We start from the raw sequence: 14,607 nt of genomic DNA, 5'->3' as shown, positions 1-14,607 counted from the left end.
CAATATAGGCGTAGGTCTGTTAGTATAAGATAATAAGATGTACTTTGTTGATCCAAAATCGGGAAATTGTGTTGTTATGAAGTACATTTTTTACTCTTTTTTTTCAATTTTCGGCGCCCCCCCCATTGATTGATGCGCCCTTAGCATTCGCCTATACTGCCTATGCCAAGGGCCGGCCCTGTTTACGCCTTTCTTTGCTGTGTGTTCTTGCAGAAAGTGCCTCTTTTAGATTGATTGGATCAGGGCCGGCCCTAGACTTTTGGGGGCCCTAAGCGAGCTTTGGCCTGGGGGCCCCCCTCACTGTAGCCACTACACACAACATGGAACCAACTTTTGTCTTGTTATGTTAACATAAGCACACATATTGTATAAATAAGCATGTAAACACCGTGGACCTAACCTCCTCTGGGGGGGTCTTGGAGCATGCTCCCCGTGAAGATTGTTTTTTAAATATTGAAGTTAAAAGCATCAATCTGGTGCACTTTGAGAGAAAAATTAAGAGATCTATGGATACATCTCTCAACAGCCATATGAAACAGAACTGTAAACAGATTTTTTTCTTTATGGATATTTTACAAATCACTTAAACTGTATTCTTGCTTTACTGTCATATAGTATTTCATAACTGTTTTTCATTTATTCTCTCTGGCTGTCCATCTCATAAAGTTCACATAGAAACTAGCTGTCAATAGGAATATCATTCAGAAGAATTATAATTTCTTGCAAAAATCTGTCACAAAAATAGGTTGCACATTTAAATTCAGGTGTTTTTATGGCAACGTCAGTGGCCAAACAGCCACATTTACTGCTGCAAATACGTTCAAAAATGCTGTTGACACGTAAAGCAGTGGCAACTATGCCACCATTTCAGCTGACTTTTTGTCAGAAATACTGTCACATAACATCCATATATTTCAGTGCTAGGTTGATGCTTAGCTAAGCTAACTATGACCTTAGTGGCTGCGGGGCCCTAAGCGGACGCTTATGTCGCTTAATGGATCGGGCCAGCTCTGGATTGGGTGCATCCCTTTCCCCTCTTCACCTTGCATACCAGTAGATAAACACGAGTGGAGTAAACATTGCTGGCAGGTGGTTGAAACTTGGAAAATATCTAAACTGATAACAAGCATAGGCAGGACAAGGAGAAATAAGAATATAGTCTTATGTATGTATAGCATACCACCTGCTAAAAACCAGCACGTTATCATTGTGAGCATAGCATGCAGACTGTGAAAACAAACCCTAGCAGCATAATTTCTAACAGATTCATCTTCATAAATATTCATCAGTTTCTTCTCAGACCTCCACTTCCTCGGATCCCTGCGTCCTCCACCTGTCTCTGAGTTTCTGGACAAGTTTATATGCAGGTTCCGTGTACTGCCTGTTGACTAGGCCGAGCACCAGCGGCACCACGGCCATGCTTCCAATCCCGGCGCACGACAGCACGATGTGAGTGGTGGAGCTCCTCTTGGTGTCGCTGATCAAGAACCCGATGCAGACGTGCATGTAGATGAGGTAGGGTACCCAGCATGCCAGAAAGGTCAGAGACACCGCCACCACGCAGCGAGTGTAACGCAGGTTAAGCCTCTGCTCTTGGTCCGAGGCCTGACTTCCCCTCTCTACTGAGCGATGGAGGCGACAGATGTCCTTCAGCTGGCCTCGGGTGATCCACAAAACACGGCCAGTCATGCCAGCGATGGTGAGAATAGCAGGTAAGACCAGTCCATACACCTCCAAGTAGATAAAAGCGTTGGGGAACACTCGCCTGTACGAGCAGCACGTTGGTCTGTTTATTGAACAGTTTGAAAGTAGAGTTGTATTTTGGCTACTTGCATAACAGCCGTTCCAATCAGGCCCTGTCCAGTTATTCCACCCAAAAGCAGGTAGAGATGCGTACAGAAGTGGAGGCGTCCAAACCACAAGCAACGCCAGAGGGAAGCTGCGGTGCATCCACAGGTTGTTGTAATGCAGGGGGTCGACGATGCAGATGTAGCGCTCATAGTGGACCATCACCAGATTCAAAAGGAACGCCAGGAAGAGGAAGTTTGGGAAAATGTGAGCCACTAGGCAGGAGCTGAAACTCAACTCTCGGTTCAGACCCATTAACGGTATGAAAGGCAGCGCCACCCCCGTGCACAGATCTGCCACCAGCAGACTGAGGAAGAAGTAGTTGGGCGTGTTGTGGAGCTGACGGTTCCAGGCGATGCCCATGATGATGACGAGGTTGGCCAAGATGATGGAGGTGGACAGGGGTATGGTGATGGCGTAGATGAGGTGCTCTCCAGAGAGCAGAGCATGGGAGTCGTTGCAGTCCATCATGTGAGAAATCTGCAGACTGGTTCCACTCCCATCAACCTTGCAGGGCATAAATGCATTGGTAAATAAAGAGAGATATTCCTACCTACAGTTTAAAAGAAAACTTCTAAAATGCAAAAGAAAATATGCATTTGTTTAATAATTACCTTCACTTTTGGTTCCTTAAAGTACTCCTTTATTAAATTGAGATAAAATAGTGAGCTACGAGCTTCTTGTGTGAGACTGAGAACAGTTACCGTGCACTAGCCTACACACTTCCTTTCTATCATATCCTGTCAACTGAACACTATTAACCCTTTAGTGAACAAACAGCCGAGATAAGAGTACGTGTAAACGGACGTGAGGCCACTTTCATTCAATAATTCATCAGCAGGGACTCTAAAGTTACAAACGCTTTGTGTCTTTTATATTTTAAAACGTGATACAGGAGAACACTTAACAAGTCGGTGAAACTAGTCAGTTTATGTGAAAATCTCTATAGTTACTTATTTTGGTGGAACAAATAAATATTGACAATATTTGAAATGTCAGTACACAACAGGGAGTTTTATAGAACCAAAGTCCTGTTACAGTTTTCACCTTTACAAGTCTTTAAAAGGTTTAAAAACAGAAACAAAATGATTTTTCAACATAACTGCTATTTACTATTTGGTTTAATTGATTTAAGATCCAACTGGTTTAAGATGTTCTGTTGGATCTTCTTGTGGGGGATTTATCATTTAACTCATCTTATCTTGTTGTGAAATTAGACTTCCTTTTAGAGAATGTGTGAAGCACCATTTTTTCACGAGATAAAATGTTGCTTCACCATACAAAGCTCGCGTTTCAACATTTGTTAGCACCAGTAACAAATAGCCAAATACGAACCATTTAAAACAAAAAGGAACAAACCTTGGAAGACTTTTACCTTTTAGGTCCAGTCATATATCCTTGGAAAAATCCCTTGAATATCACATGTACAAGAAGGAGATGCATCACCACCACCATGGAGTCCAGGAGTGTCTTCTTTATCCTTTAAGATCCTTTCAGCTACAGCAGCCTGACCACACAGTCACAGAGAGACAGTGAGGAGCCAAGAGTGTCTCTCAGATACTTTAAAGGGGAAGTGCACACTGAAGGAGGAGAAGGAGGAGGCGTAAATCTCTCGTTTCCTGCAGCTGGTCATGCTGAGGTTGGGATCAGTGTCCACTAACCATTCAGCTACTGACTTTGTCTTGCAGCCTTTGTTCCCTACTGTCCATGAATGCATTACCACTGCAGCCTGAAGAACATGACTGGGTAACATCAGTATCGACCTGACATGAAGTTTACATTCACACCCTCCATAACTGCCCCCAGATGCTTATAAAATATGATCAACTTAAACCTCAGTTAGAAAATTAAGTGATGGACATAAGAAATTGTGAAATACATCAATTTTTCCCTTAGTTACACATTTAGTTAAACATTGTACAAAAAACTGTTGTCCAAGTTCACCACTTCTTGCAACATTGCCTTGTGTTTATTTCCTGGGGGTGTTGTAGGTCCTTTATCTCCTTTAAAATCTCTAATTTAATATAAATAATAATATTTAAACACACCACCCGGCCACATTAGTTTTATTATATATACAATGGTCAAACGGTTCTGAGAAGTAAACTAAATGTAGGGTTAGGGTTAGGGTAAACTAACGTTAGCTCTCTTAGCTAGAAAACAATTAGCCTAATGTTTTCCACCAATTGTTTACATTTAGATAGTTGGACTAAATACATAAACACAAGTATACACTTTTATTTGACACAATTAAAAGCCAAGCTATTTTTTTTTATACCTGCTTTGAGTTTTACAAACACATTTCAAAAACAGCCATAGCATTCTGGTTAAAACAAATTTGCTCCGGACCCTAATGTATACAAAGACTGCTTACGAGAGTGTGTACGTCTGAATTCATAACAGCCGTCACACACATCTTGTATTTAAACACAGCTTTAGATGGAGGGCCGGTGGTGACCTGTTCTGTGAGCCAAACACGAAACACTCCTTTACTGATAGTCTGGAGCAGACCTGGTGCTGGTTGAGATGGACGAGCTGCAGTCAGATAATGGCTTTTAAACAAATACGTTCCCGAGGTCTGGAAGACACTACGCAGGGAGGACAAGCTGGACGTGAAACCACAACATCTTCACATTACAAAGGAGAAGATGGAGCATTTAGGCTTTCCTGGAACATAGGGTCCTACTGAACAGCACATTATCTAATCTTATTTTGTATACACAGTGGAAACATTTAATGTGATATGATTAATTTAAAGTCCTCAACAGAATCCCTAGCTCGCAAAGGAGTTCAAAGATTGTTTGTCAAGCTAGCTAACGTAAGCTAAAACACGGCTCTAGCTATATTGGCTTACACTTTTTTCATTGACTGTGGCACACTTTTTCTTTCTTTTTTTAGGATTTCCGTTTCTTTAAGCCATTTATCTTCCGCACTTTAACATTTTTGCTCCTTTTAACCGTTCGTTTTTTTTATTTTGAACCTCACACTTCAATTTGACCCTTCAACTTAGTATTTTTCCATATTGAGAAACTGAGCTGTAAACCCCCATTTAAAAAATAAATAAAACATAAATGATTTACCAATTTAAAATGATTACACTTTTTACAATGTCACCTAACTGAGTCCCTTCTTCATAATGTTTCCGTTAGTCTCTCTGCAAAGTGTGAAACAGATGTGTTTTTAATGGGTTTGCCTCCGGCCTTCTCTTCATCCAGACATGTTTACCTTGGCACTGGCACCTGTCTGTTTCTGCACAACCAATTTGTTTAGCATCTGTTTTCAGCGCACCACCTCCCTGACAATGAGCTGTGATTTAATAGATCAGGCAGTGGCCATGTCAGTCTAAATGTGATAATCCTGAAGGCCACTCCTCGCCTTTGTGTTCGTCAGCACGGTGACCTTTGAGGCCAAACACGGCTTTGACAGATGAGGAAAATATCATGCTGCCAGGTGTTTCTATCCCCTGGCCCAGCTGCATGCAACAATGCTACTCAAACACTGAGTTTAGTCCATACAATAAAACACGTCATGACTACAGAAATACACTTGATTCTGTGCATCATCTTCTAACTATATGCCACCACACTCAACTATTTTTACAACGCCTTGAAGAAGTAAACAAACATGTTTGTGCGTGCAAGTGTTTTACGGCCGGCCTGTCCCGGTGAGTTATGCATGGTCACTTAGACACATACAATGCGTGAGTGGAGGATCCAGGTACGAGGAAGAAGCACTTGTGCACAGGATACTGATTCCCGGTTGTTTTTCCTCATATAGCTGAGAGGAGAACAAAAACAGAACAATAGAGTTAAAGGAACAGAGCAGGTTTTGGCCTTGAAAAAAGGCCAAAAGGTTTTTATAAAGTATGAGAATGAAGGAGGGCAGTTTGAACCCTGACTGAATCACGTTTCTTCTCTGATAAATGTGGTCTTCATCAGGGAGAGGGTAACCAATCACATTTCAGTGAGTCCCTGCGGTGCATAATGTTGTAAGTTTTACTTCAAACATGTTCTCGTACTTTAACAAGCAGAGATAAATATGTTAGCAAACACTTAGTCACACATATACACTGGTGAGCAGCTGCTTCGCCTGTGTAAAAGCAGAAAGTGAAGCAGCTGATGTATTTCCTGATTGGGGGAAATACAGGTCATGGATGTAGAGTATTTTTTGCACGATCAACATCTACTTGGTAATAGAAAGTGTAATCATCTCTGCTGAGGTTTTGGGAAACTTCCTTAAGAGTCCTGTCTCCTGACTTCTGTTACTCATATCTGATAAAAACAGATAACGTAGTCTGAGTTCAAACTGATTCCAATTAGTCCAAACAAGAAAAGAGCCCACTTGAAATGAGATTTTTTCTCAGGCCCTCCACATGTCACCATAAAGGGACCACTTTAGTCTGAACTCACTGCAGAGAGTGAAACATACACAAGTATAAACTGGTTTTTTTAAGATGGAGGAAACAGTGATAGTCATAGTAGAGAATTAACATACCCAGAAGACAGGATATGATTTATTATTTTTGTATTTACACTTGCATCCAAACTTGGTGAGTCATGGTGAGAGCTGGAAGACCACACACATTAAACAAACTCCAATTAAGGAAGAAATTATATTGAAATTCCTCTTTTCTGTCTCATGTTTTATCTGTAAAGTCATTTAAGGCAAACAATACCTTTCAAAGGGAAAGCACACTGTAATGTATCACTCTTCAATCTCTGTTTAGTCTCTCAAACTGTGGAACAAGAGGATACTTAAGAAAGAGACAATGACCAATCCGATTTGAAGCATTTTTCTCTCTCAGTGAGGCTTATTTTAAACATTTTCCAATCAAGCACAACTGATGGGAACTGAAGAAAACATATTTTGGTTGTTACAATCCTACTGAAGCAGGTCAGATCATTGAGATCATTGCTGAGAACACTTCAAAATCCTGAGGGGAAGGGAAGAAAAAGTCTGATTATGAAATGTCTTTGCTGTTTCTCCTGAAATATTTCCTCTCTTCTTCTTTTCTTCCTCCCTTTAGCGATCGGGTCTTTGGAGGCAGAACACTTTCGACTGGTTGTCTCCAGAAGCAGTGACGGCGAAAGTCCCTTCCCTGAGGGAGAAATAAACAAAAACAACAGTAAATAATCATAATTTAGTGATTCAAAACTGTGTATTGACATCTTAAGAGGAGACTTCACCTGTTGATGGCGAAGTTGAGGATCTCTGCGCTGTGGCCGTGATACTCCGCCATGATGCTGCCGGTTCGAGCGTCCCACAGGCGCAGCGCACCGTCTAAGCAGCAGGTGGACACCACAGAAGAAGAGTCCTCCCACTGCAGGTGAACGATGCCGGCCTGGAGGACCACAGGGAGGAAATTCAGCATAAAAACTCTGGTTAGTGGAGCTAATAAAACAGTTTCACTAGAGCAGGTAGGGTATGTTAAGAAGATAATCAACCAGCATCCTATATGTTATTGTGGGACGGGGTGGCGCAGTGGTCTGTGCGTTTGATCATCCAGTTCGAAACCCGCTCCCGCCCCACTGCTTCAGGCCGTTGTGTCCTTGGGCAAGACACTTCACCCGAATTTGCTCCTGTGGGTATTGTCCACAGTACATGTATAATATCTATGTGTACTTGTAAAAGCGCCTCGATGACTTTGAGGTGTGAAGATGGGCGGTGTGGCGCAGTGCATTGATCAAGGGGGTGAAACCCGCTGCGTCTGTAAAGCCGTTGTGTCCTTGGGCAAGACACTTCACCTGAACTTGCTCCTGTGGGTATTGTCCACAGTAGATGATCATTACATATATGTATGATCTGTATATGTAATGTGTATTTGTAAAGCGCTTTGAGTCATTGATAAAGCGCTATAATAAATATAAGGATTATTATTATTACCATAGCACGGTCCACTAATGAAATAACTTCCTGCTGTGCGTTACCTCATGTTGGCAGCGGTGCCTCATGACCTGAGAGGAGAGATCGTACACGCCCAGAGTCCCGTCCAGATACGCCACGGCGACCAGAGGCAGGCTGCAACACACCAGAGGTCAGACACTAGTACAGGCAAAAACAGGTTTTTATATGTATTCATTATTTCTCTACCCTAACAAAAATATCTTTAAGGCTGTTTTCTAAAAATGTGAGGTCTCCTAACGTCAGGTTGATGGAGGATTACACTTTACACTGTTCACTACTCACATGTTGCAGAATCCCACAGATTCGATGGAGTTTGGTTCCTCGTCATGTTGTGATGGTTTGACCTTGGCTACGTCCAGCGAGTACTGTCCGACCACCTTTACACACACACACACACATATTGGAAGAACAAAGTGTGTGAGTTTGCCCTGCGTTGCAGTTCGACAAACAACAGTATTGTTTTGGCACCCACCTTTCCTGTGGCGGTGTTGATGAGCTTGGCAAATCCGTCCACTGAGCCCGTCAACACCAGAGAGCCGTCCTTGTTGCAGGACAGGCAGGTGAGCGCCCCCCGGTGGCCGTCGTGACCTGTTATAAAAGGGGAAACGCTGTTATAGTCAGCAGCACAGACACTCAGATATATGGAGAACAACACATTTTCTTGGTTTTATATTTAAATATTTGAAAAACAACTAAAAACCAGAAATACAAAAAGGTACCAGCAGGAAGAAGCTTGACTCACCTTTAATGACGTGAGCTGCATTTCCCTGCTTCAGATCCCACACACGTACCGTGCCGTCCTCATAACCCACCACCGCCCGTTTACCTGCAATAAAAAAGATGATATGATTTTGCTTTTTTACACCAAGACATATCCTCAGCGTCTTGCTGTCCCGTCTCTCACCGTCGGGCAGCACTTTCCCGCAGGTGGCCTGGCTGGCAGCGCTCTGGAAGGTTTTACACTCTCCCGACGGGATCTTCCACATCCACATGTTGCCGTCGTCTGTTCCCGCCAGCAGCACCGCGGCGCAGGGATGCCACTCCAACCACTGAGTGGGAAGCAGAGCAGACACAGTATTTGACTTGTGGCTGATGAGCAGATCTTAGAATTATCCTGCGTAGTGCCTTGCTCTGCAGTTGAAGGAGGAGAGCAGATCTGATGGTTCCCTTCCTCCTATGTGGTCACCCTCTCCCCATCAATTCCTCAAGGGCCAATAAAAAGTGCTCACAGATGCGCAAACTAAACACTGAGGCTCGTACCTCAAGATCTGCCACTTCGAAGGACCAGATCTCCTCTTTGGTTTCTATGTTCCACACTTTAATCAAACCGCCCATGTCCCCCGAAGCCACCATGGAGGAGTCGTGGCTGAACACGGCGCACGTCACAGAGTCCTTGTGACCTGTGGAAACAAAGGGAAACGATGACTTCATTACTGAAATACATAACATTGTTTAAATATGATATAGAGTGCATGAACATTTGCAGCTTTGTCTTGTATCTTTATTCTGAGTGTAGCTATCAATCATATTAGTTGTGATGGCAGCCGTCAGACTCTCACCCGTGCACTCCAGCAGAACTTCCCCGTCGCTCACCCTCCAGACGTACGCTTTGTCGTCCTCTCCTCCTGTGACGGCCATGCTGTTGGTCGCAGGATCCAAACTCACGCAGAACACTGAGCCTGGACAGAGGAAGGGCAGCGGAGAGTCATTTTAGAAGTTGAACATACAGAATATGCCTGATGATAAATCAAATCGAGGCAAGACGCTACCTTTGTGTTTGGAGAAGGTGAGCTCGCTGTCGTCCTGCTCCGCCTCCATCTCGTCCTCCGTCTCCCAGCCTTCGTCATCACCTTCGTTTCCGGCGTCTTCAAAGTCAATGTCCTCCAAGTCACCAGCTAAATCATCTTGAGTAAGAGAAAGAAAGTAAATTAAGATGGAAAACGTAAAAACTAATTCAGAACCACCCCACCAAAATTAGTATTTTCGGACATTGTAAACCAATAAGATGGCAGTGTAAGAACTATGGACTTTAACACCCTTACTCACAGGACAGTAGGTTTTACAAAAATACATAGAAAACGAGAAAATACATATATATTAATCTACTAAAAAGTAATTACAATAAATTAAAGTTGTTTAAAAGAAAAATATAAAATATATTTTAAAAATTAAAGTAGCATCATGTCCACAAGCAGTGATTTGAAACAATAATAATGTCTGCTAAGCATATATAGTATTAATAACAACAATGGTGGCATCGTTTTCCTATACAATAATATAGTGACAAATGTGATAATGCAAGTGGGAGTGAATTAGCTGCTAAAAGAGTATTGATAAAGTAAAATAGATAGAACTGATCTTCAAATACCAGTTGAAAAATCAACTTGTCACTGGTTGTCAGAGGAACACGTCGCTTAAACGGGATTCTTTTACAGTTGTTTACCATTTTTAACTGACCTGGTTCAGGATCCATGTCGTTGAGGTCGATGACTTCAATAATTTCCTCATCTCCGTAGAGATCGATAGTATCTCCCTGCGTGTTGTTATCCATGCTGTTAGCGAGCTAAAAGCTAGCAAAACACCTGGAAAGTAAAGACTCAAACTAACCTGACTTCAGGCTACCTCTCTATGATAGCTGGTTAAAAAGTCCTTAAACGGGTAAAATCCACACTTTCACTCAAAAATACTCGCTGTTATATGAATTTAAAGTAATCAGGAGTTAAATATCAAACTGCATACCCATGGTTTCTTCACATGCTGCGGTGACTGGAGAGACAGACGCAGAATGATGACGTAGGACGCAGTTCACCTCGGTGTCCACAGGATGGCGCTGTTGTCTACAAACAAAATCAAAACATGGTAAAAAAAACTGCAAAAAAATACTCGTTAAAAATGTTTTTTTTCATCGCTGGAACTTATTTCTAAAGATGATTAGACCCCTTATTGTGTTATTTCTCCTCATAAACATTGACACTAACACTAAAATAATCTGGTTTTATATTTGTATAATACTTTTGAAATATATCATAATAGCCATAAGTTATGAAACAGGTTTAAAAAGCAGGTTTTATTATATATAATTAATTTGTTTATTTGGTTTCTATGCTTTAGTGAAGTTTGCACAAAAAGGTATAAATGACAATAGGGCATTTATTTAAAGTTTTTTTTAAAGGCTGAAGCTTAAGTGTATTGTCCCTATACCATATTTAAATAGCCTTGCATATTCTAATAAACATTTATAACACAAATAAAATTATACCTTTATCTTTGTTTACCAGCTAATTTACGATTTTCAATTTAATAATCAGCATCTTGCATGCACCAGATTGGCCTTTTTTTTAGGATATTTTACATAGTTCCTATTTTGTGCTGAGTATTCTCTTCAGAATCAGAGCAGGAAGTAAAAGTCCTTGCATGTGCAGAAAACTCTTGGTCTTAAAATATCACTATGGAGTCTTCCTCATTGTGTAATAGTCATATGTGTCCCTTTCAGTTTGACTTTTTGGTACATACATGCCAAGGTATTTAGCTTCTTTTATCATGGTTTCGGCAGCTGGACAGTCAGGTCATGGATAGATTAAGGAAAGTGTCAAGACCCCCTCTGGCCTTACCCTTATAAAATGTCACTCAAAGAGACACTTACCAAACAGTAGGAGACTCAAAATAGTTATATAGAAACGAAAAACAACTATACAAAGATATTTAAAACTAGAACAGAGACACAAAACAACCTCAAAGAGTCATAAAAAAACCCACAATGAGACAAAAATGGCCAAAACAAGGCACACAACAACCATAGAGAGGTATTTAAGGAGGGCAAAGAGCACAAAACAACAAACAAACAGTGCAAAAGCATCACAAAGCGTGTCTTCCCCTGATAGGAAAGATGATGGATCTCTGCACACAGGGGCTCACTGTCTCACAATCCGTCTGTAAGTCAGATGGCAGAGTTTAGAGAGATTGTGGAGAGTAAATCTGTCAAAAACTGTGGATTTGGAAAAGTGAGAGTGATATCTCCCAGATCTCCTCGGTGAAATCTCACCAGATGACAAACTTCTCTTAAAGTTGACATTCAGAGATATTTGTGAGGCTGCAGTAAACCACAGGAATAACATTAGAAGCAGAGGGGCTCTCCATTTCAAAACAGTCTCCCCCTCTCTTCTTCAATCCCTCCATCAACAGTTCCCTGGCCTCAGGGATTTTATGATCACTTAACACAGTTTGTCAACTTCAGGTTTTTGGGGTTTTATGTCTCTCGCTATAGGCTGATGGCAGGGCTCACGCACTGCATGCCCAAATCAGTTTTACTGCCTCTCCAGTGCGAGCGTTCCCTGGAAAAATACAACCGTCTCATGCTGTGGTGAGATGTGGAAACATCAGGGTGTACATTATTTAGATGTTTTCAATCTGCAGTGAGTGAGAGGTTTATAAACTCTCCGTGGAAGAGGACGGTGGATTTCAAGCTGGAAAGTTACATGATATGAGTTACAATACAGACATTAGGACTTTATTCAGCTACTGTTTGCATAATTTAAAAGCCTCTCACAGTGGTATATCAATTTGGTAAGATTTAAGAGGACATATAAATAACACTTTGAGGTTCTTATTAATATTTGTAACCCCTACTGTGACATGTTTACATGCCTTAATGTTCAAAAAGGTCTTTTTTATTGTTCTCATACTGCTGTACCTCTTTTCACCCTCTGTCTGAAACCAGAGCCCAGTCTGCTCTGATTGGGTAAAAGGCTTTGTTGTGATTGGTCCACCTCTTAGAGATGTTCCACCCCTTATGATATCACGTACAAGAACAATCTAATTTTTACAACATTAGTGAATAAGCTGCAGCAAACACAGGTTTATTCATGCGGGAGAATATACTGTCTTTTGTCAGGAGGAACAGGAAGTACCATAAATGCAGCACAGATCATGAGATGGTTTCGACCTCTGGAAACATGTCAATCATTCCCCCGAGCAACCAAACATCAATCATGGGCTGAGACTGAGGAGTAAAACGTCTGAGTTCTTCTTCCAAAACTCAACAGCAACTTAGAAATGATGCCTGAACTAAAGGATCGTTCAGCACTGGTGGAGGTTTACTTGCTCTAAATGCTTTCATTTTGTCTTTTTGACTATTTTCACCCAGACACAGTGTAGCAGCTCATTGGGTGGGCTTCCAGGAGCGACCCATCATAAACACATTTCTCAGTTTATCACTCCTGCAAGCTGGTTAATGTCTGAAAAGCAGGATACTTTATAGGCACGCACACATGGAAACACACTGCCTGCCCAGGACATGGAGGCATATTCACACACACACACACACACACACACACACACACACACACACACACACACACACACACACACACACACACACACACACACACACACACACACACACACACACACACACACACACACACACACACACACAGTATCAGTAGCCTGGGAGCTGTTTCTGTGTGTGAGGTAATTACTCCATGCAGCTCAGCGAGGCTTTGATGGAAAGTTTTAGACTAACTGTAAGAAGTCTTTTTTACCAAGGCGGCTCCTTTTCTCTCTTAAACGTCGCCTTTTCATGGCATCCTGGAAAGATTTAAGTCTAATTTTTAAATATTACATGAAAGAAAATGGCTCTTTGAGGTGTTTCAATGTGTTTTCTCTCCTTCTTGCTGGAGAGGCTTCTTCATAGTGCTGAGGTTGTCTGCCCTGCTTTGTCTGCCCGCTGCGCCTGACTCATGTGGGAGCGCTGGGTGACAGGACGGCTTCCCTTCTCAAACCACTAACAGCCGGTTGTGTGTGTACTGCAAGTGGTCTGGTCCACAGCGAGTGTGTGATGTGTCTGCCGTGGTAGCAGAGCGGTAGTCTGAGCAGGCCGCTCGCCTGTTGACTTTCTATCCCCATTGCTGCTCCTTTTTCCAGCCACTGGCCAAAAACATGGGAGTATTTTTGGAACATCTCGCCTCAGGTGTTTCAAGCCAGAGCCATGTAGGGTTCTTCGGTACAGATGGTTTTAAACCTGAAGGGATGATGGTGACTCACCTCTATGCAAAAGAGTTCAACTCACATAATCAAGTGCTTTGGCAAACAGAGTGTGATGTTCACTGAATTGCAAATGTGCTGCTCCGGGCAATATAAACCAATCTAATCCCTGTTTTGACATCACTGCTCTGGACACACTCACACACATGCACGTATACGCACATTTGAGCGGTTTATGCACGTCAGCAAAAGCCCCTGGACAAAAAATACAGATGTCCAAGACTGATTTGTGCTCAGATAATTATAAACTTTGTGCTTCTCTGTCACAATGCATTTCAGGATTAAAAGATTGTGCAAGTTCATCTGTAAATAATCTCAGTTAACACCGGCTAAATATTGCATTATTTAAACCTTTTTCTAGTTCAGATTCAAATATCTCAACAACTTTTTGCATGGATGGATGTATAAGCATTTCAATTATTTGATATTTTTAAGAAACAAATGATTGACTTTTATTAGATTGCTAACATGTGAGACAAGCTATAGTTAGGCTAATATCAACATGTTAGCATTGAGTGTTTAGCATGACGTTAGCGTTCAGTTTCAACACTAGAGTCATGCTGTTCACAAACCTTAGCTAATTTTATTTACAGTTTAATATTTAACAGCAGGTTTGGTTATAATTCAGTCATCATTTAGTTGCTTCAAGAGGGAGCTGTGCGTTTTTACAGGTCTGCACAAACATCAATTAAACTATATTTAACACAAGCAACAACTGAATGCATGAATTATAAGTGGTTGAAAGTGAATTTAGCATATCAACAGCACAATAACAAAGGGTCTCTCAGATGTCTATATTAATGATTTAATATA

General features: G+C 41.6%; 2 protein-coding genes across 4 annotated transcripts; both read right to left on the bottom strand.

Annotated features, from left to right (window-relative positions):
* Positions 1-600: 600 nt before the first annotated feature.
* On the bottom strand, positions 601-4,415 carry LOC307033919 (G-protein coupled bile acid receptor 1-like). Of its 3 annotated transcripts, none has more exons than XM_079672553.1 (2): positions 3,208-4,415; positions 601-2,355 (listed from the first exon to the last, which is right to left on the bottom strand). In XM_079672553.1, exon 2 carries the CDS (start codon positions 2,317-2,319, stop codon positions 1,297-1,299), a length of 1,023 nt encoding a protein of 340 aa, XP_079528679.1. In that variant the 5' UTR covers positions 2,320-2,355; positions 3,208-4,415; the 3' UTR covers positions 601-1,296. The 3 variants fall into 3 exon arrangements, with proteins under 3 accessions (XP_079528679.1, XP_079528678.1, XP_079528680.1); XM_079672552.1 differs by having other exon boundaries at positions 3,224-4,415; XM_079672554.1 differs by lacking the exon at positions 3,208-4,415 and adding an exon at positions 2,463-3,173.
* A 1,913-nt stretch (positions 4,416-6,328) lies between these two features.
* aamp (angio-associated, migratory cell protein) lies at positions 6,329-10,574 on the bottom strand. Its single transcript, XM_079667699.1, has 11 exons — positions 10,210-10,574; positions 9,522-9,656; positions 9,312-9,431; positions 9,013-9,152; positions 8,657-8,801; positions 8,495-8,578; positions 8,225-8,340; positions 8,035-8,129; positions 7,776-7,866; positions 7,035-7,189; positions 6,329-6,946 (listed from the first exon to the last, which is right to left on the bottom strand). The coding sequence occupies exons 1-11, from the start codon at positions 10,301-10,303 to the stop codon at positions 6,871-6,873; spliced, it is 1,251 nt and encodes a 416-aa protein (XP_079523825.1). The 5' UTR covers positions 10,304-10,574; the 3' UTR covers positions 6,329-6,870.
* Between the last annotated feature and the right edge of the window lie 4,033 nt (positions 10,575-14,607).

Source organism: Notothenia rossii (genome assembly GCF_949606895.1).
Source record: "Notothenia rossii genome assembly, chromosome: 3".
In the NCBI taxonomy this organism is placed as follows: Eukaryota; Metazoa; Chordata; class Actinopteri; order Perciformes; family Nototheniidae; genus Notothenia; species Notothenia rossii.
Note: the sequence above shows the minus strand (reverse complement) of the source record. Positions and strands in the feature narration are given on the sequence as shown.

Coding starts and splice junctions, on each gene's coding strand:
- aamp (XM_079667699.1), bottom strand. CDS start 10,303: ATGGATAACAACACGCAGGGAGATACTATCGATCTCTACGGAGATGAG. Junction 9,432..9,521: donor CACCTTCTCCAAACACAAAG/GTAGCGTCTTGC, acceptor TCCTCTGTCCAG/GCTCAGTGTTCTGCGTGAGT. Junction 7,190..7,775: donor GGCACCGCTGCCAACATGAG/GTAACGCACAGC, acceptor GTGGTCCTCCAG/GCCGGCATCGTTCACCTGCA.
- LOC307033919 (XM_079672553.1), bottom strand. CDS start 2,319: ATGATGGACTGCAACGACTCCCATGCTCTGCTCTCTGGAGAGCACCTC.